The sequence below is a fragment of the Petaurus breviceps genome, unplaced genomic scaffold, assembly GCF_028583685.1.
Source record: "Petaurus breviceps papuanus isolate PSGF00001 unplaced genomic scaffold, PetGlider_PUasm1.0 154, whole genome shotgun sequence".
NCBI classification, from domain to species: domain Eukaryota; kingdom Metazoa; phylum Chordata; class Mammalia; order Diprotodontia; family Petauridae; genus Petaurus; species Petaurus breviceps.
Window position 1 is genome coordinate 11,316,989 of NW_027185715.1, and position 22,008 is coordinate 11,338,996.

The 22,008-nt window shown below is 38.3% G+C and overlaps 1 protein-coding gene across 2 annotated transcripts in view; it reads left to right on the top strand.

The window, feature by feature from the left end:
- MSRB3 (methionine sulfoxide reductase B3) overlaps window positions 1-22,008 on the top strand; it is a 282,726-nt gene that overhangs the window by 34,883 nt on the left and 225,835 nt on the right. For both annotated transcript variants that reach the window (XM_069080898.1, XM_069080904.1), the window contains exon 2: window positions 2,591-2,717. In XM_069080898.1, coding sequence (XP_068936999.1) covers window positions 2,642-2,717 — 76 coding nt within the window. In that variant the 5' untranslated portion in view covers window positions 2,591-2,641. The remainder of the gene's footprint in view (window positions 1-2,590; window positions 2,718-22,008) is intronic.

Sequence of the window (22,008 nt, forward strand, 5' to 3'; positions counted from 1 at the left end):
TCTCTCTCCCTCTCTGTCTCTCTCTTTCTGTCTCTCTCTCTGTCTCTGTCTCTCTGTCTTTCCCTCTCTCTGTCTCTCTCTCTGTCTCTCCCTCTCTGTCTCTCTCTGTCTGTCTCTCTCTGTCTCTGTCTCTCTCTGTCTCTGTCTCTTCTCCCTCTCCTCTCTGTCTGTCTATCTGTCTGTCTGTCTGTCTCTCTCTCTCTCTGTCTCTCCCTCTCTGTCTCTCTCGCTGTCTCTCCGTGTCTCTCTGTCTCTCCCTCTCTGTCTCTCTCTCTCTCTCTCCCTCTCTGTCTCTCTCTTTCTGTCTCTCTCTCTGTCTCTGTCTCTCTGTCTTTCCCTCTCTCTGTCTCTCTCTCTGTCTCTCCCTCTCTGTCTCTCTCTGTCTGTCTCTCTCTGTCTCTGTCTCTTCTCCCTCTCCTCTCTGTCTGTCTGTCTGTCTGTCTGTCTGTCTCTCTCTCTCTCTCTGTCTCTGTCTGTCTGTCTCTCTTTCTCTCTCTGTCTGTCTCTCCCTCTCTGTCTCTCTCTCTGTCTCTCTCTCCGTGTCTCTCTGTCTCTCCCTCTCTCTCTCTCCCTCTCTGTCTCTCTCTTTCTGTCTCTCTCTCTGTCTCTGTCTCTCTGTCTTTCCCTCTCTCTGTCTCTCTCTCTTTCCCTCTCTGTCTCTGTCTCTCTCTGTCTCTCTGTCTTTCCCTCTCTCTGTCTCTCTCTCTCCCTCTCTATCTCTCTCTGTCTCTGTCTCTTTCTCTCCCCTCCCTCTCTCCCCTTCTCTCCCTCTCTCTTTTGAAGGGCACTAGGGAAAGCAGGAGGCAGAGGTAAGGAGGGAGTGCACTCCAGATATAGGGGACAGTCATTGCCAAGGCTGGGAGTAAGGAGAGAATGTATGAAGAACAGCAGTGTCACAGGCCTCCCAGCCTCATTTCATGCTCCTCCCCTTTATGCATTCTATGTTGCAGCCAAACTACACTCCCTGTTCACCAGGACCTCATTCTGCTCTCCCTGCTTTCATGCATTTACACGGACTGTCCTTTGGAAAAGCAATCCCCTCTACATTTCTCTACCTATTAAAACCCTTTTCTTCTTTCAAGACCCACCTCCTTCCCGAAGCCTTCTGGGATCCTCCTAGATACAAGCACAACGGCTCCTTCCTCAAATTTTCTTGGATTGCTTTGTCTGAATCTTTTCCTTTATCATAAGTCATCACCTATCATTTCTTAATTTATGCTGTGTTGCTTCCCTTAATTAGATTGCAAATTCCCTGTAGCAAGGATCTTTGTCCTTTTTAACTTATGTCTCCTTAACTTATAGCACGGTTATTAAATACAATGTAGCTACGTAATAGATATTTGGAGTTGAATTTGCCATTCTAACCCTCCCCTGTTCTCTTTAAGAAAACCTCAAAGGACCCTCCTGCCTCAATTTACACAATATGGTTCTTTTTCATTCATAAAGCAAAGAAAGTGGAGATAGTAGGATAAAAATTTTTATTTCAAAGCAAAATTATATGTGTGTACACACACACACACACACACACACACACACACACATTTACTTAATTATTTTGCCTTATAGGGCGGCTAGGAGCACTAGCTCTGGAGTTAGGAGGACCTGAGTTCAAATCTGACCTCAGACACTTAAAACTTACTAGCCATGTGACCTTGGGCAAGTCACTTAACCCCAATTGCCCCTCCAAAAAGCCAAAAAAAAAATTATTTTGTCTTAGTTATCATGCCTCGTCCTTCTAGTGTTAAATGATGGCTTGAGTCTAGACCAGCAGTCCTCAAACTTTTGGTCATGAGAGCTCTTTTGACTTTTTCACTCTTAAAAGTTATTAGATTATATCAGTATTTACCGTGTTAGAAATTAAAATGTCTAAACATTATTATGAAGATAGTTTTGAGTTTGTGAACCCCCTTGAAAGGATTGAGGAAGCCCATGACCACACTTTGAGTACGCCTTATCTAGAGACTCTATTCTAGAACATAGCCAAAGGAATCACTTACCTTTTTTTTTTTTAAGGTAAAGTAAAAGGGCTTTTATAAGAATGCTTTCCCCCCTCAAAGATTTTATTCCTATGATAGATTTTTTTAAAAAGTCATTCTTTATTCCCTCTTTCCCCCATTTTCCCTGTTCCAAGTTCATTCAAACAGTAGTCACCAAATACGAAGCATGGCTATTCTATTTCTAGCATAGCAGATTTCTTTCTTTTTTTTTTTCCTACTTTTTGCAGGGGGGAAGGCAGTGCAGTTGGGGTTAAATGACTTACCCTAAGTCACATGGCTAGTTTTTGTGTTAAGTGTCTGAGGCAGGATTTGAACTCAGGTCTTCCTGACTCCAGGGCCGGTGCTCTATTAACTGTGCCACCAAGCCGTCCCAATAGCAGATTTATTTCTAAAGACAGCCCCTAGAATACAACGCAAAGACCATCATAGTGAAAAGTGAAAGGCAGGTTCAGCCAGCCTATCTAAAGACCTGGCATTTGAATTCCTTAGAATTAGCTCCCGATAGAGCCCCCATGCCCATCAGTTGCATTAATAGAATGTCTAACGTATGTGATGCTTCAATTTGTTTTCATCTTTTTTTTTTTCCTACTCAGCTCTTGTCCCTGTTCTTTGCCTCTCGTTTTGTTGGTGAAGATAGCACAGTGATGTCTGCATTCAACCTGCTGCACCTGGTGACAAAGAGCCAGCCGGTGGCCCAGCGAGCCTGTGGGCTTCCCTCAGGTTGAATGTGTGCTGTTTGTTTTGTCCTGCGTATTGAGGGCCCTGATAGGAGTGGGTGCTTTTACTGCAGGAAATGATTCTTTGCTATGTTTTGCTCAATTGAAGTTTTCCTTTAGTCAGGTGCTCCCTTGAAGGCAGAAATGGTTCTAAATCACTGCTTTGTTCCCAGCAACATTCTCACATTTTTGGCTTTTTGCAAAGCCGCGGGAACATGCTTCACTTTCCTTGCCCACAATATATTGTTAATATTTTATCGTAACCTTGTGTCCTTTAATACGCTGAAAATTTGTACCATTAAATTCTTGACAGTCTGGATTAAAAAAAAAACTTCCCAGAATCATTCCTGCTTTCCAAATGATTGACAGTCAAAATGCTGTCCATTTCCCTAGGGATTGATACAGTCCATTTTTGTTGCTTTTGACAACTAAGTGAATAATTTTAAAATATTAATTCTATTATAAACAGATCCATTGTTTATATCGTTTAAAAGGAAAAAAAAAATGCTCTTAAATAACCACAAAATCTATAGGGTGAATACATTGCTTATGACCTAAACCAAGGTTGCCATACTTTATTTACCCTTTGAGATTTATGATGCAGAGATCAAGGGCTCATAGGTTTTAGAGCTTTAAAAGACCATAGAGATCATCTAGTCTAGTGCCCTAATTTTACAGATGAGAAAACGGAGATCAGAGAAGTAAAGGGTTAGGCTCTCTGACCTCAAATCTAAGTTGTCTTTCAAAGTCATAAAACAAGGAAAATCTAAAAACATTATTATGGGTCTATCTATAGTAGCAAACCAAAAGGCCACCATTTTAATTTTATTTTAGAAGTCATTTTAATTGACTGCATTAAATTCGCATGGCAAATGTTATCATCATTAGCATTTATACATTTTTTATTTGCCTGCCAATATATTCTATTGCTTTAAAGGCAACCTCAAAATAGAAAGAATTTTTCTTGTGTTAATGCAATTAGATAGCAACCTCAAAATAGATAGAATTTCTCTTATGTTACTCTAGGCACAGTAGTAATATCTAACCCATAGTGGTCTTGGTTTACATTTGACTGTAAAATTGACCCTGTTTAGATGTGGCTACATGATTCCCTTGCCCTTCCCCCCCACCTCTACTCCCAGTTCCCACTGCCATAGTAATTCCAGGGTTATATAGAATGCAGGTACTCAGTAAGTATCTAGTCTATTAATAAATTAATCAGCACTGTTGATTAGAGCATGACAACTGGAGAGTGAACAATTTTCAAGCTTAAATGATTTAAACAGACAAAAACAGCACTTAATTAATTTAAATTAAGTGCTGTTTTTGTCTGTTTAATTCATTTAAGCTTGAATTTAGATGTGAATGAATCAATTTAGATGTGAAAATAATTCAGGAATTGGCATTTTCATCTTTTATTTTTGGTAATTTATTTAGTTTATTTTTATCATGATTAAGGCTTACACTTTTGAGTCATTGCTATGTTTTTGGCCAAAGCTGTTACTATTTTGGACTTTTTGGCTCCTATGTTAGGCAGAAGGCTGCTGTTTCAAAGCAGAATTGGCTGCCAGCAAAGTGTAGCAAGTTCCCATCACTGGAAATCTTTGAAGAGATTCTAATGAACACTTACTGAGGATGTTATAATGGGAATTCCTGTTTGGGCATGGATTGGACTAGATGGCCCCTGACTGTGAACCTCTTAGCCTTGAGGGAAAATGTGAGAGCTACCTAGAAATGATGCTGCACTGTATTTGCAGTGTCAACCAAGACTTTTGTTGTGTTTCTAACCATTAGATGTATTGCCTTTCATTTTGAATGTATAATACTCAGAAAAAGAAATGAGAATTGAATATATTATATTGTAGACACAATCATTGCAGTCTTGTGGGCATAACATTTTAATTTTCCATTCGTTCACACTACAAAATCACAAATATTGAGCAATTCAGTTAATCTCAATTCAACATCATTTCTTAAGCAGTTACTTTAAGGCTATCTATAATTGAGTGCTATTGCTAGTGATTATTGATTATTTGATATATTTATATTATATTATTTATTATATTTTATATATTATATTTCATAAATCAAAATTTTAATTAATATATTAATATATAATTAAATATACAAATTAATATATTGAAATATATAATATTTTAAATATTATATATTTATATTGTAATATTATTTTATATGTTATATGATAGTAACAATAGTAACAATAATTATGATTAGGATTAACAAAATTGTGCTGCATACATTAAAAATGTCTGGTTTGGCTATACACTTCATTATGTGTGTATGTATGCATGTATATGTATTGATATATATTAATATCTAAATATACACATGTGTGTATACAGTATACACACATGTATTATATATGTTCCCCTTGTGCATATATACACACATGTGTAGACATATATGAGTATATAACCAAACCATACACATTTTGGATGTATGCAGCACAATTTCATTACTATGTAAATATACATACATGTATATGTTTACACACACAAACACATATACATGTATTATACATATACCAGCTAGATGGTACAGTGGATAGAGTGGCAGGCTTGGGGTCAGGAAGACTTATCTCCCTGAGTTCAAATCTGACCTGAGACACTTACTACTAACTGTGTGACTCTGTACAGATCACTTAAATTTTGTTTGCCTCAGTTTCCTCATATGTAAAATGAACTGGAGAAGGAAATGGTAAACCTCTCTCACATCTTTGCCAAAAAACTCTCAAATGGGGTCACAGAGTCAGACACGACTGAAATGATTTAACAACATACATATACATACATATATACATGTGTGTGTATCTATGTATATGGGTTGTTATGTGTATATGCACACACTGATATGTATGTATGTGTATATATGTATATACACACACATACATACAGAGAAAGAGAGTGCACAGCATGGAGTCAGAAGACCTGGTTTCACATTCTACCTCACACTTGTTTTGTGGTACTAAGTCACTCATCTTCTCAGTCGCCCAGACCTAGACTCCATGACTATAAATTGCAGAAAAGATGTTGAACTGCACTGGCAGAAGAACTTCCTCTCTGAGATCTCTCGGCCCTGATGAAAGCTATAACTTTGGTCAACATCAACAAATGGAAACCCCCAAGCCATCCTCTATACAGATAGGTTTATTATTGAGGACATGAGAATGATATGATGAATATTATTCTACTAGGTGCTGGGTATATAAAAACTGAAGTAAAATAGCTTCTGCTCTTAAATAGCACACATCTTTCTGATGTGACCCCCATTTTTTACTCTAATTGTTGTTTTTGAGTTATTTTAGTTGTGTCCAACTTTTTGTGACCCCATTTAGGATTTTCTTGGCAAAGATATTGGAATGGTTTGCCATCTCCTTTTCTAGCTCATTTTACAGATGAGAAAACTGAGGCAAACAAGGTTAATTGACTTGCCCAGGGACACACAGCTAAGTGTTTGAGGCCAGATTTGAACTCATGAAGGTGAGTCTTTCTGATTCTAGGTCTGGGGCTCCATTGGCTATAAGTGAGTGCTGCCCTTTTGCATCTAAAGTGGCACATAATTTTTACTCTAATCAGCAAATTCTGGTGAATGTCCAGAGTTGCTGGCTACATCTTTTTTTTTTATTCAAAGCTTTCCAGATAGCCAGTCTCTATTAAATGCTTAACATGTCCCAGGTATCATGCTAAGTGCTAGAGATACCGCTTTAAGTGCAAAGACAATCTCCACCCACAAGAGCTTCAATTCTAACAATATAGCCCATGTAACAAAAAGAAGATGAAAAAGTGGGCAGAACAGGTTCCCAGCTCAGCCAACAGGGAATAAATTTCCCTTCCTTGGGTCCATCCCTCCAATTGAAGTCCATGAAAAGAATTCACCAATGGGAAAAGGGGACTGGCATGGTAGAGGGCTGTTCTAAGGGGAGAAGGCAGCTCAGTTATGGTGGCAGAGCTAGGAAAGTACAGCCATCCTTTTCCTAGGTTTTTTAAAATATGATAAAAAAAGTCACCAGGACAGTATTCATCCTGAGTTCCTTAACCAAGAAATCTCTATTTATCAACTACCATAAAATTTTTCTTCTTATTCTAGTATCCACACATAATATTTTGGCAAAACATTTGCTAGTTTTCCTAACATTTTAAACGGTATTAGTCAACTTGTCATCATAATGATATGTAGAAATAATTTCATATGAAAAGTAAAAAATAGAGTATTAAGAAAAGAGAGCTACTGATTATTCACAGTATTATAGATTTAGATGGAAAGGTCCTTCAGGCTCAGCTAGTCCTGCCCCTTCATTTTCCAGATGAGAAACTAAGTCCTAGGGATCTGTCCATGGTTTCAGAGGTAACACAGGTAAGATTTAAATTCATGCCCTTTGATGGCATGTCCAGTTACTTTTTTCTACTGTGCCTGCTTCTCGTTTCTTCTATGCAAGGGGAAGGCATCCCTTTAATTTGCTACCAGGTATACCTACCTCTGACCAAAATCCATCGCAGCAAAAATCTATCTATCCAACAAAAAACTTCCAAGTCACACTTAATGTCCTATGTTGGGCAAAAGATGATCCGATCTTTACATGTATGGTTCATTTATTGTTATAAAATGATTTTGGGATTCCCCCCCATTCTTATATGCAATTAAGGACAATACATTAATAGCAACTTGAAAAAAAAACCACCACACCATAAACATTTCCTTGTAGCTACACGGATATGCTCTGGCATATCCACTAGAGCCCTCCTCTTCTTAGCCAGCATAATCTTTCCACCCACAAAGAGGTAGAAGCCTTTTTGTGAGACCATCTCCCTGTTAGACTAATGCATGTAGAAATACCAGGTGACTCCACTTAAGTCAGTGTAGTAGCCAGAGAAGAATTATTGCTTCCTTCACTTTGTGGACTTGGTGAGTCCTCAGGAGGTATAGACAAAAAATGAACACCAGATGGCTCTAAAGGAGATGCTTCTAATGTTTCTGTGGTCATTGACTCACTCTGGAAAGGAGTGTTTTTTGCCATGGACAGTTTGATGCTGTCTGACACAGATGCTTACCTGGAGTGGCAGGACTTCAGTGGAAGTCCAGCTCCTTAATTTTCACATAAACAAGTGCATTGTGGATGCACACAATTGGTATCCCAGACCACCTGCTGTTTGCTTGGCATATCCTTAGACAATTCTGCATGGAGATGGTTGAAGATGGTCTTAGTTCATCTAGACTGGGAGATTTATAGGTTTAGGACAGGTTTATATAGGCTTAGGAAAGGAATTTTAAATTTCATCCCATTTTACAGATAAAGAAATAGAGGCTCAGAGAGGTGAGATGTCTTTCCCAGGGTTACTCAACTGTTTGTATCCCTGGCACTTGGCACAGTACTTTCTATGTAGTAAGTGCTTAAGAAATACTTAATTCCTTCCTTTAAGAATTGGAGCTGGGATTAGAGCCCCCAAATCTTCTAACTCCAACTCTAGTGCCCTTTCAACTTCACCCTGCTGCCTTATATTGCCCCTTAATAATGAAGCATTACCAACATACCTGTTGAACCTGACACATTATCTTAGCAATGACAAACCCGATGAATTTTGTTAACCAATTGTAGCAGCAAGCATCCCAGCATCCCCAGGGTGGCTGCCAACACAGGTTATTACATCTGCTTAGCTAAAGGAAAGCAACTCAAAATGGGTTAACAAGCTTACTTTAATCAATCAAACATATATTGTTTACCTAGTTCAGGGGAAAAAGCACCCCGAACTTCAGAGTATACAGACAGAAGTTACAAGATCAAGGAGACAGGCTTCCAAACTGTCCAACCATTACTTTCATACCAAATTACAGTTACCAGAGAGGGAAGCATCAACATCTGGGTATTCAAAGCCAGGGGGGCTCTCAACAACTGCTGCCCAGAGTCTCATCTGGTCAAATCACACAACATTTCTCAAAGTGAGCCCCCAAAGCAAAGCCTCACATCAGGGCTTATATAGCCTTCTCCTGGCTCAGAGAATGTAACAACCTTCTTGACCACTGCCCAATCATAAAGTATCTCCTGAGAAACAAGCCTCGTACCACAGGCTCCAGGTGCACTTGAGCCTAGGGCAGGGAAGATCTTAAAAATTTACATTCCTATAACACCAATTTAGTAATAGTCTACAATATCCTTTCATAGAATTTTAGAATTAGAAGGGCAACACAATATACCTAGCATTTATAGAGTGCTTTCAGGTTTACAAAGTACTTTGCAATTTTTATCCTTATCTCTTTTGATCCTCATAACAATCCAAGGTGGTAGGTGTGGAAAACCTCATTTTTCAGTAAGGAAACTGAGATAAACAGAAACTGACTGCCTTGCCCAGAGTCACACACCTGGTAAGTATTTGCCAGATTTGAACTCAAGTCTTCCTGACTCTAGTCCTGGGCACTCTATCCACTGTGCCACCTAGCTGCCCAATCATATTAGACTTTTAGAAAAATTATAGTCATGGTGTGTGTGAATGATTTCGTACCTAGAAATTACTGCAGCTACAGGAAACAAAAGGGACAGACCAGGGATGGGGACTCAAAGGACTTAAGAACACTGTCCTTGCACAAGAATCCCCTAGGAAATATACTATAGCATCTTGACACTAACCCCTTGAATATGACACTAGGGATATTCTGCATTGTGAAAAAATGTCAGAAAAAAGCAGCTCATAATTTTATAACTCTTTGACTGTAAGGCATTTTATATATATTTTGATCCTCACAACCCAGTGAAGAAGAAGCTATTATCATCCTAATTTTACAAATGGGGAAACTGAGACTGAGAGCAATGGTAACTGTCCAAGGCAGGATTTGAACCCAGCTCTTTCTGACTCCAAATCTGGTGCTATAAACCATTACACCAAACACTCTGTGCTCTCTCCTCCTCTTATGATTTTTTTTCTTGCTTTTTGGAGGGGGAAAGGCAGGGCAATTGGGGTTACGTGACTTGCCCAAGGTCACACGGCTAGTAAGTGTTAAGTTTCTCAGGCTGGATTTGAACTCAGGGTCTCCTGACTCCAGGGCCAGTATTCTATTCACTGTGCCACATAGGCACCCCTCCTCTTATGATTTGAATGACTGTTACAGTTGCTGTGGGTTCTTTTTCTTTTTTTTTTTAAATTTTTTTCTTTAAAGCAATCGGGGTTAAGTAACTTGCTCAAGGTTACACGGCCAGTTATTTCTGGGTGTGGTGCTGAGTATCTGAGCCCGGATTTGATCCAGGTCATCCCAACACTGGAGCCGGTGCTCTTACTCGCTGAGCCACCTGGCCGCCCCTAAGCAATTGGGGTTAAGTAACTTGCTCAAGGTTACACGGCCAGGTGTTTCTGGGTGGGTGCTAAGTGTCTGAGCCCAGGATTCGATCTCCAGGTCATTCTGGCACTGGAGCCGGTGCTCTTACTCGCTGTGCTACCTGGCCGCCCCATGTGTGTGGGTTCTTTTTCTAAAAAATATAAACAGCCTACATTTTCAAAGTGGCCCCAAATTATTGCAAAACATATAGACTCTGTGTACTTGAAACTGTAAAAAGAGCATTAGTGCCCCCCTCCATATCCTAGACAGGCCTAGTCCCAACTGGACTGTGAGTGTGGGCATGCTGTTTTCTGTGTTCAACTGATCTTATTGACAAGAGTTCCCTGTTTTCCATGCTTTAGTTATCACTGATATTAACTTTTAATTTCTGTGAAATATGATTCTACCTTATCACAGGCCTAGTGTTTTTTCCTGGACCACCACAAATGTCAAATTTGATTCATTGAAGAGTCTTAATTGTGATCTCTTTATAAACTAGAATGCTAAAACATATCAGTTCAGGGATTTCTAATTATGGTATTGAGACATGGTCTTCCCAGCCTATTGACTCTTTTTTTTTTCTTTTTGGAGGGGAGAAGGTAGGGCAATTGGGGTTAAGTGACTTGCCCAGGGTCACAGGGCTAGTTTTGTGTTAAGTGTCTGAGGCTGGATTTGAACTCAGGTCCTCCTGACTCCAGGGCCAGTGCTCTATTCATTGCACCACCTAGCCACCCCCCTTTTGATTCTCTTTTTGTGAAATTTAAAAATCTGAGCAATAACTGATGGGCCTAAGGAGAAAGGTACACTCAGTGTCTCCCTAAGTTCACCCAGTGTATTATTCTTTGGTGAAATAAGATTATTGATTGTCCAATAACCAATTCTACTACATGCCCTAAAGAAGTCATTATAAACTCGGCTCTGGCACAGGGCCTCATGTATCATACATGTTGAAATGAATTGAATCTTAGCTCTGGTTTCAGAGTGGAATTTATATTCACTCGCTTACCACAATTTTGATGACCTAGTTTTAACAACAACTCAACCCAGCCTCTCCCCCAAGAAAACATGCAGAGTTAGGTATATCAAATAAACAAGTTATCAGTGGAACATCATGTGATTGTCATGTAACTACCATATAACTCCTCTGGGCAGAATCTTCACCTAGAAATTACTGTAGCTATAGGAAACAAAAGGGTCAGACAAGGAATGGGGACTCAAAGGATTTAATTACACTGTCCTTGCACAAGAATCCCCTAGGAAAAATAAATTCACAGCACCCTAGTTTCAGGGATGATCAACTTTTACGTCAGTGCTGGTAGTAGTAATTTTTGTTGTTGCTGCTGGTCAGTCATTTTTAGTTGTGTCTGACTCTTCATGTCCCCACTTTGGGGTTTTCTTGGCAAAGATCCTGGTGTGGTTTGCTCTATCCTTCTCCAGCTCATTTTACAGATGAGGAAACTGAGGCAAACAGGGTTAAGTGACTTGCCCAGGATCACACAGCTAGTAAATGTCTGGGGCCAGATTTGAACTCAGGGAGGTGAGTCTTCCTGATTCTAGGTCTGGGGCTCTATCCACTGTGTCACCCAGCTGTATTGTATGTAATAATATTCCAATACAAAAATTAGGGTCTTGAGCCTCAGGTTCCCAAGATCTTTTTATTAATAATCTATAGCATCGCTGTTGTAAATTAACACTACTTGCTAGGTTTCATATTTAAAGAGGATGGTGATAGATGAATTGAGTATGACTTTTATTCATTGTATAAAGTGATTTAGGAATCCTTTCTGTGAAAAAATAACCATTTAAAATACATATTCTTGGGGCAGTTGGGTGGTGCAGTGAATACAGCACCAGCCCTGGAGTCAGGATCACCAGAGTTCAAATGCGGCCTCAGACACTTAACATGAAACTAGCCGTGTGACCTTCGGCAAGTCACTTAACCCCAATACCCCCCCAAAAAACAAAAAAAAAAAAAAAAAGATTAGAAATAATCTGATTGGCATCATTAAGTTACTGGTTTTTTAGAATATTATCATTTCATTTTAGGATCATGAAAGTTTGAGCCAGAAGGGACCTTAGAACTCATCTATTTTACTTGATCCCACCTGGGGAGACTGTAGTCAGAGAGAAACTGACTACTGGAGGTCATACATCTAGCCAAGAGAACCAGGATTCCCACCTAGATTCTCTGAATTTCATTCTCAGCATGTTGCTAATTCCCTACGGTTCTTTAAAATATCTTTAATTTTATTGTATCGAAGAAATCTTTCAGGGAATCCTTTGATCCCGCTGGAAACATTATTTTCTAAATAGACACAAACATTTCATTTCTTTTGCTGTAATTGACCATTTGATTTAGCTTGTTGGGCAGTACCTACAATTTCCAGTAGATGGTGCTAGTCTTATGTTTATTAGCTATGTAATATGTGATCCCAATTACAGAATACAGTAACACAGATAGATACATTGTTGTGGGGACTTAATCAAAAGTATATTAAAAATATCCCATTTGGAGTCATTTAGAATTTAGAAACTACATAATTTTCTGCTTTTATTATACTAAAACAATATTGGTAGCATCCAAAACCTGTTTCCATTTCCTACCGTGATTCCAGAACCTTTATACTCTTGAATATACTAAAAAAAATTACTCTTCTCCGTGATCTGAAATTGCCTTCCCATACATTAAATTTTATACCAATTTAGAGGGGTTGGATGGTGTAGCATGTACAGAGCCAACCTCAGAGTCATGAGAAACTGGGTTCAAGTCTCACACGTATTGGTTGTGTGTGACTCAAAGCAAAGCATTTAAAACATCTCAGTGCTTGTAAGGAACCCTCTAAGACTAGAAGTTGTTGATAAGGGTTGGGGGCATTACCGATGACTCTTAATGCCTATGAAACCGAAGGTCTGGGCAAAACCAAAAATTTTTTTTAAAGAATCAAAATAGCCACAATTTAGAGAGTGATTTTTTTAAATTTTCTGTGGCAGACTACCCATGATTTAAAGAAAGCTTCACATTTTATTTTGTTGTGTTTTTAGTTACTATGGGTTCTTGAAAAGTTATTAATCTAACACTTTAAATGTTGACAGTGCTGCTTACATCACACATTTTGTATGATAAAGAAATGTTTTAGAAAACCAAATACTTGTAAAATGTTGGTAATGAGAGCCATGATGCTGAGGCTCCAAGTCTTTGTTGAATAAAGTATTCTAATAGATTAATACTGTAATAAAGTTTAAATTAATATTGAGAAATTGTTGTTCAGTATATAATTACTAGGAGGATTTTAAAATATTATTTATGGACAGTCTTTTTTTAAGGCTAAATTGGTACTCTAATCCATCTGTATGAGCAGGGTGTTAGGCATATGGTATACATTTTATAGTAAATAGCATAAATTCTTTATAATGCATGATACACATTAATACTTCTAAATTATATAGTAAAATCTGTAACAGAACAAATGAAATATGCATGAATGGAAAACAAATTAGACTTTTTGTGAAAGAAAATTCAGTATTTAATTAGTAAGGAATATGAAAAGTAACACACAAGATATGAGTTTGAAAAATCTGAGATAATTGTACAATGTTAGATAATCCTGATGGCAAGATTTTTTTTGTTATATCATATATCTGAAACATATATCAATTACTTATGAATTTGTCTATGACTGGACAAAGTATGCTTTACATTTTCCAGAGCAAAATGCCAGAAACATCTTGCTAATAATATATGTAACCTAATAGATGTTTCTTGGCAAGATTTGTTAATGAAAAGTGAAAAAAAAAGGGTACTCAGTAATGTCATTATGGTTACATACCTATTGGATTTTCCATTATAAATCAGGCCTTTTCCAGTCTTCATAATTCTTTCTTGCAGACGAATTCAAGACTTAAATATTTCATGACAGTCTCTCCCTAATGCACTTTTAATTAGTAAAAATTAAAGATCAAATTTGTATTATATTCTTAAGGTTTGTTATTCAGTCATTTTAATCATGTCTGACTCTTAGTGACCCCATTTGGGATTTTCTCAGCAAAGATACTGAAGTGGTTCACCATTTCCTTCTCCAGTTCATTTGACAGTGAAGAAACTGAGGCAAACAGGGTTAAATGCCTCACCCAGGTTCACACAGCTACTAAGTGTGTTAGGCTGGGTTTGAACTCAGGTTTTCCTGACTCCATGCTCAATGCTCTGTCCATTGGATCGCCTATATATCTATGTAACATTTACAATTTGCAAATGTACTTTACATATATTTTCTCACTTAATCTTCAGAAAAAAATCTTATGAAGTCTGTATTATCTGTACTATTATTATCCCCATTTGAGAGATGAAATAACTGAGTCACAAAGTAGCTGCCAGTTACCCAGGAGAATATAGAGAATAGAAACAGAGCCAGGATTCAAATTCAGGTCTTCTATTTTCAAATCAAGTGTTTTTCCATTGTACAATTGCTGTTCTTTTGATTTTTCTACTTTTAAAAAATATAAATAGACCTTTTCTTTAAGATCAAGATCTTTCATATTTTTAGTGGAATATTAGTATGTTTCATAATTCACATCCATAGTTTGCATTTTATGAACATCTTTTTCTTATGGCAAAGACTGACCCTGAAATTATGAAGCTACAATAAAGGTTTTTTTTTTAATTGCTTCACAAGAGGCTTAAATTATGAAGATTTAAATTCACACACAGATCTTCTGATGTGTCCTCTTTTCAGGCATTCTCCCAAACACTGAGTACTGGCTAATTTGGGTTGCAAAAGGATGAAAACACATGCTTCCTAATGCAATTATTACTAGTGGTTGCCTTTAAAATAAAGAATAGTAATAGTGACGATATCTTCTTAAAAGGTATGGAAGGCATTCTTACGGTCCTCGTAAATTTTATGCAAGAGAGATACTATCTTTCTTATACTCACAGAGAACTTAAACTTTATGTAACAGTGCAGTGGAAATTCGTCAGCTATCTGAAGAACATAATCCATATAGAGAGTTAAGTACAGTAAGGGAGAGTCGATATATCTTATCAGAATTATACTGTAATTCATATTTGTCAGCCCAAACACTCCATGATGGATCCATAGATTGTTAGAAGTAGAAGGAATTCCTTGAAAGAAATCATTGAGTCACAGAATCACAGAATTTTAGAGTTGATAAGATACCTCAGGGGCTACGTAGGCTAGCTCATGAGAAGGAATCTAGAGCAGCTTACTGGACAAGTAGTTACTTAGTCTCTGCTTGAGGGGCGACTGGGGGACATAGTGGAATAGTGCTCCAGGCTTGGAGTCAGGAACACATGAGCTCAAATCCAGCCTCAGACCCTTACTAGCTGTGTGACCCTGAGTAAGTCACTTAACCCTGTTTGCCTCAGCTTCCTCATCTATAAAATGAGCTGGAGATGGAAATGGCAAGCCACTCCCAGTATCTTTGCCAAGAAAACACCAAATGGGGTCACAAAGAGTCAGATGTGATTGAAAAATGACAACAAAAGTCTCTGTTTGAAATCTTTCAATGAGGACAACTCACTACCTCCCAAGGTAACCCCAAACTTGATCATTTTTTGGAGGGGGGAAGGGAAGGGAATTGGGGTTCAGTGACTTGTCCACAGTCATACATCTAGTAAGTGTGAAACTTTATCATTTTACAAATAGGAATCGGATCCACAGAGAAGTGATTTACTTAATGTCCCAATAGCTAGTAGTTAGTAGCACAACTGGGACTTAGTCCAGGTCATGCAGTCAGTCCACAAATACATATTCGGTGCTTAATATGTGCCACATATTGTGCTAAGTGGTGGGGTTGCAAAGAAAGGCAAAAACGTGGTCCCTGACCTCTAGGAGGTCACATGCGAATAAAGGAGACAGCATACCCAAAACGTGCATGTGTAATAGACATACAGACTAGGTAGGAAGTGATTGCAGAGGCGAGGCAAGAGTGGGCAAGGTCCAGGAAAGGCCTCTTGAAAGAAGTCTTGAAGGATGACAAGAAGCAGAGATGAAGTGGGAGGGCATTGCTTGAATGGGAAGCAGTCGAGGAAAGCCAATGAAATGAAGAGATGGGGTTTTGTGCCCGAGGAGGGTCCACGTCAGGAGGCCAATGTCGATGGCTCCTAGAGTACACAGAAAGTAGATTGGAAAGACAGGCAGGGGCAAGGTTGTGAAAGGCTTTGAAAGCCAAACAGGTGGTTACCTCCTGGAGGTAACAGGGGCACATACTGACCTTACTGAGGAAGGGTGGGTGCGGTGGTAACATGGCTAAACCTTGTGCTCTGGGAAAATCATTTTGGTAGCTGAGTCCTTGGAGGGTGGGTTGGAGAGGGAGTTACTTGAGGCAGGCAGACAAATCAAAAGACTATGGCAGTAATCCAGGTGAGAAGTAATGAAGGCTTGCATCAGGGTGCAGGCTGTGCCAATGGAGAGAAGGGTATGTGTGCAAGGGGTGGTGTGAAAGCAGAAGAGACAAGTCTTTTTATTTTCTTTTTGGAGGGGGGAAAGCAGGGCAATTGGGGTTAAGTGACTTGTCCAAGGTCACATAGGTAGTAAGTATTAAGTGTCAGAGGCTGGATTTGAACTCAGGTCCTCCTGACTCTAGGGCTGGTGCTCTATTTACTGCACCACCTAGCCACCCCCAGAAGGGACAATTCTTGACAGCAGATTAAATATTGAGAGTGGTAGGTGATGGTGGACTTAAGTTGAGGATGACCCAGTTAACAAGATTGTGGCATCATGCTGCTATTAAATGAATTTATCCACATTCCTCAGTCAATCTGCTAGTCAGTCTTTCAGCATTTATTAAGTACCTTACTATGTGTCAGACATTGTATATATATATATGTGTGTGTGTATGTACACATACATATGTATGCATATATACACACAAATGTATACATGGATGTGTATATGTGTGCATGTATATATACATATATGGATTATATATTCTTGTTATTTTTCAGCTGTGTCCAATTCTTTGTGCCATTGAACTTCAGTGACTCTGGAAGAAAGAGTGAGGCTGATCACTTTGTCCAACTCTGCCTCACTTAAATTCTATTCACACTCCAGTCCTGATGACTTTGGTCCTCTTTGAAAATGAAGGATGAAGGGGCAGCTAGGTGGCACAGTGAATAGAGCACTGGCCCTGGAGTCAGGAGGACCTAAGTTCAAATCCAGCTGTGTGACCTTGGGCAAGTCACTGAACCCCAACTGCCTTCCCCCCTCAATAAAAAAAAGTGCTCAATAAAAGCAAGCAAGGGGGAAAAAAGAAAATGAAGGGTGAGCAGCATGTGTTATACAAAGTGAATATGAGTCAATTTGGTTGGCAATGCTAATTAGCGCAGGGGATGAGCAAAGATTTCATGTAGGAGATGATGTTTGAGCTAGGAATTCTAACAGGTAGATTTAAGGAGATGTGCATGTAAGGAGGCATGAGGGATGACCTGGACAGAATCATGGAGACAGGAGATATGGAGTATTCGACTAAAGGGAAATAAACCTGGCAAGGTAGATTACAGCCAGATTGTCAAGTGCGTAAAAAAGGCATTTGTATTTGATTTGATCCTAAAGGTAAAGAAAACCAGTGGAGCTTATCAAGTGAGGAGAAGAGTACCAGGGGCAAACTTAGTCTTTAGCAGTATTATTTGGCACTTATGTGGCCAAAGGGTTAGAGTAGGAAGTTACTTGAGGCAGGGAGACCAGTTAGGAAACTTACAGTCGTCTAGACTAGAGCTGATCAGGGTCTTCACTGGGGAGGTAGTCACACGAGTGGAGAGAATGGGACTGTTCTGAGAGATGTATAGTAGAATCAAGATGACTTGACCACATTGAATACATTTAGCAATAAATGCTTAATATTTTTTTTAAAATTTATTCCATCAGTATCATATTTTGTATTGATTAAATATTCAGTAGGTGCTAGGAAGATATAGTCAATGGCAGTTTCATTTGGTTTGTTGAAGCATCAATGTTAACTCAATCCCTATGTTAGTTTCTGCATGCTACGTGGCCCCTAACCTGCTGTCTGGAAGAACATGCCTTTGGCCATGAGGTAGACTGGGCAAGAAAGTAGGATTAGATCAATGAAAATTCTTTACCACTACTAGAAAAAGATCAGCTCATGTCCTACCTGTTATGAATAAATATCAGTGGATAAGTAAGTAAATAAACTTTCATCTGCACACAAAGCACAACACATTTTAATATCTCTGTTCTCAAGGAATTTACATTCTTCTAAAAAAAGCCACGTACATATAAGACCTTGCATCTTCACTTAATTTATTGTGAAAGAAGAGGGTGAGAGCCTGTCAATCCTTCAAGGTTGATTAGATTTTTTTGGAAAAAAAATGTCTCGTGAAAAAGTCATTGAAGGAGAGAATAAAAGTAGTTGAGAACAGAGAGGTGAATGAAAGTAGAGAAACAAAAGATTGAAGGGAAAAGGGACTTGACAGCAGTAGGGTGAAAACCTCCACTCACTGTCTGACCTTGGCCAAGTCATTTACCATTTCCTAAGTCTCAGTTTCCACATTAAAAAAAAGTATATGGGAAGAGATGATCTCCAAAGACCCTTTTTGTTTTGAATTCTGTTATTCAATGAAACATTGATAGAGTGATTTTGAAAGTCAAAAGAGCTGGTAAAGGAATGTAAAATGGAGGATTTTCATGGTAGCAATCAAGGAAAATTACTTTAGCTGCAGCTTGTTTAGTTTAGGTTTTTCACTGAATGCCTGGAGAATAATAGCCAAGTTGAAAATTAGGCCAGATCAACACCACACTGGGTAAAATGAAATTTGCTAAAAAATTGGGTAACTCAGAGAATCGTGCTTGATCCATCCTCGACTATCTAGGTAACTGAGAAAGAAGATGGTTCTTAAAGTCCGTATACCCCAAATGTCATGATTGCATTGACCTAATTTTAGTTTGTATTGTTGAAATGTGTGATGTGCAAATTTAGGTCCATTTCCACTGCCAATGTTCATGTACCTGGTCTTTAGTAGATCCTTCCAAACTTGTAATGGTCTGATCAGCCACAGTGGGATACTCTGTACCTTGGCCCCAGCATAGTGCTGCCATTTTGGTCCTCTTTGAGAAGGAAGGATAGCCACTAACCAACCAAACAAACCAGTTTGTATTGTCTATCTACTTATTCTCTGCTTCTAGTATTTTGTCAGTTTAGATTTAAAGCCTGGCTTATATGATGATATAATTTTAGAAGTATGTGAATTTGAATCTGCAGATAATACAGATCTCTTTTTCATCTCCAATACACTATATTTATTTTAAAATTTCAATAAAGCTCTGCATGCTAGTCTGTGGGATGGCTCCTTCACTTCCTTTTTGTGGGTGGTTACATGTCAACCCCCCTTTGCAGTCCATGATTCCCCAGGGCCAGGAGGTATGGGAGAGAGAGCTATTGTTTGCAAGTCTTTTTGATTGTATGTGAAATGTAGAATGGAAATGAGGTTGTCTGTTTTTAATTTTTTTCTCTTCTGTACATTCTATGATGTTCTACTGAAGACCCATACTAAAAAAAAAATTAAAAACAGGCAACTCTAGCTTGGTCAGAAGTTTCACAAGCAATCAGACAGATAAAATGACTTTCTCTTTCATTGTTACTTCTTGTTCACCATAGTCCTTTACCAAAAAACCAAAACCAAGACCAAGAAAACCCCACACTTTTCATTATCTTGCTTTATAAGTTAGAAAGTACGATTTGAACCAAAACTTCTTTGAACATTGTCCTAAATCCCAGGTTTTGGAGGCTTTACAATCCACCTTAACACTGAAATCAATACTATTATAGTGCTTGCAATCAGATTCCAAAGAATATGGTAGTCATCATATGATTGACAGTGGGAATGATAACAGATAGCATTTATATAGCTCTTTAAGGTTGATAAAACACATTACAATTATTTTCTCATTTTATCCTCCCAACACCCCTATGAGGCATAGGTAGTATTATTATCCCCATTTTACAGATAAGGAAGCTGAAGCAGACAGAGGTTAAGTGACTTGCCTAGGGACTCTGGAGAGTAAGTATCTGAGGCCAGACTTGAAATCAGATCTTTTGGATTCCAGGTCCAACACCCTACGCACTGCAGCACCTTGCTGTGTACAATTAGTGTGGATACTGCTCTCATAATTAGTTTATCAAGGGATAAGCTGTATTTACTTGTCCCCATACAAAACACACATAACATGATGTAGATTTTTAGGATTTAACTTTCCTTCTCTTTTGAGTCCCCAGTTAGGTGAATGAAGACTGGTCAATGGGCTTCACATCAGAGTGAACTTTATCAGTCTCTTAAGAAAACATGGTACATAAATATACCTTCCTTACTTTATCTAGATAAGCACCTTGAGACACAGACAGGTGAAACAAGTTAGTGTGAGAGCTGGGACTAGAAGCCAGTGAACTGATTCCCAGGTCAAAGCTTCCTCCATACAATCTCACAAATGAAATTTTACCATTAAGATTCTTAGTGTAAAATGTTAAACCATGTAGTATTTGTACATAGGCAGTTAAAAATATTTATTAAATCAATGAATGAACCTTAAATATATTCTAGCCTGTTGTGGGCAATAATTATATACTTGGGTTAATAAATGGGAGCTGTCAAATATTTCACTGTATTTTTCAGTCCCCACACTCCCCCCTCTTCAAATCCAGATAATATTATTGAGACAATTTTTCGGTCTTAACTCAAGGCAACCTCTCCACTCACTTCCCTGGGGCCAGAATGTTTGGTTTCCTTGGAATGGCAAACATGCCACTGAGAAGCAGTTTGGGAGATGGGTATTTCTTATTTTGAAGGACTTTCCCTGTTCCTCTCCCCTCAAAGGGGAAAGTATCACTTCAGATCACCTGGGTCTTTGTATAACTCGCAATTGTTGCTGGTTTTAATCAATTGAGACAGACACATGAGATTATACTAAACTCCCACACCCTGCCTTTTACTTCTGTTGTGTAGAGAGCTGTTTAAAGTACTATTCAGGAATTCAAATGAAATAGTCTCTGCCCTCAATGAGTCTACAATTTATCTCCCCATTAGATTATAAGTTCCTCGAGAGCAGGGATTCTTTTTGTCTTTCTTTTTCTCCCCAGAGCTTAACACAGAACCAGGTACATAGTAGGTGCTTAATAAATACTTGTTAACTATTTAAAAGAGAAAAAAAACATACAAATGAAGCACCTTGAGAATGGTTATTATACAACATATAAATACATGTAAAATAATGCAGCACTCACTAAAGTGAACAAGGGATAAGGGAATCCAGAATAAAGGAATGATTCAAGTAGAAGTGACTTTCATCAGGTAAGATTCCTGATTTTGTGAGGGAGTTAAAAGGAATATAGGAACTTTTCAGCTTTCTAGAGCACTACTTTCCAATTTATCAATATGAACCCTCAAGTATGGAAATCAGATTTTCATGCAACTGTTAACTATGGAAACATCTAGTCTTTTTTTTAATTTCAAAGCATTTTAAATGGTCTGTTCCCTTGATGTTAATTGGAACTTTTGTGCAAGTCTTAATAGAACATGCCAATTCAATCTCATCTATAGAACTGCCTTCTATAAAATCATTCAGAGTAGTAAGAAAGCCAGGAATGTGATTATTTTTAGAAATCAAGATGAAATTTTCTCAAGTATGAGAAAGAAAAAAAAGCTACTACTTTGTATGTAGATAATTAAAACTTTTATTTTTGACTCCTGAGATTCTGGAATGTATCTCCTTTGTGTTTTGCAAAAGAGGACCCAAAAGAAATTAGACCACGCTTAAAAGAAATTATGCTGTTGGAAAAGAATGCAACCTTGACATTAGCACATTTTTTGTGCTGCTTTGAGGTTACTGCCACTGGCTATACATCTTTACTCCAACTATAATAAACAAGGCAAGGACTAATGCAAAAGTTTCAGTTGGGTAGAAGCATTGATGGGTCAAAGATTTATAAAGTCACATTTAAGA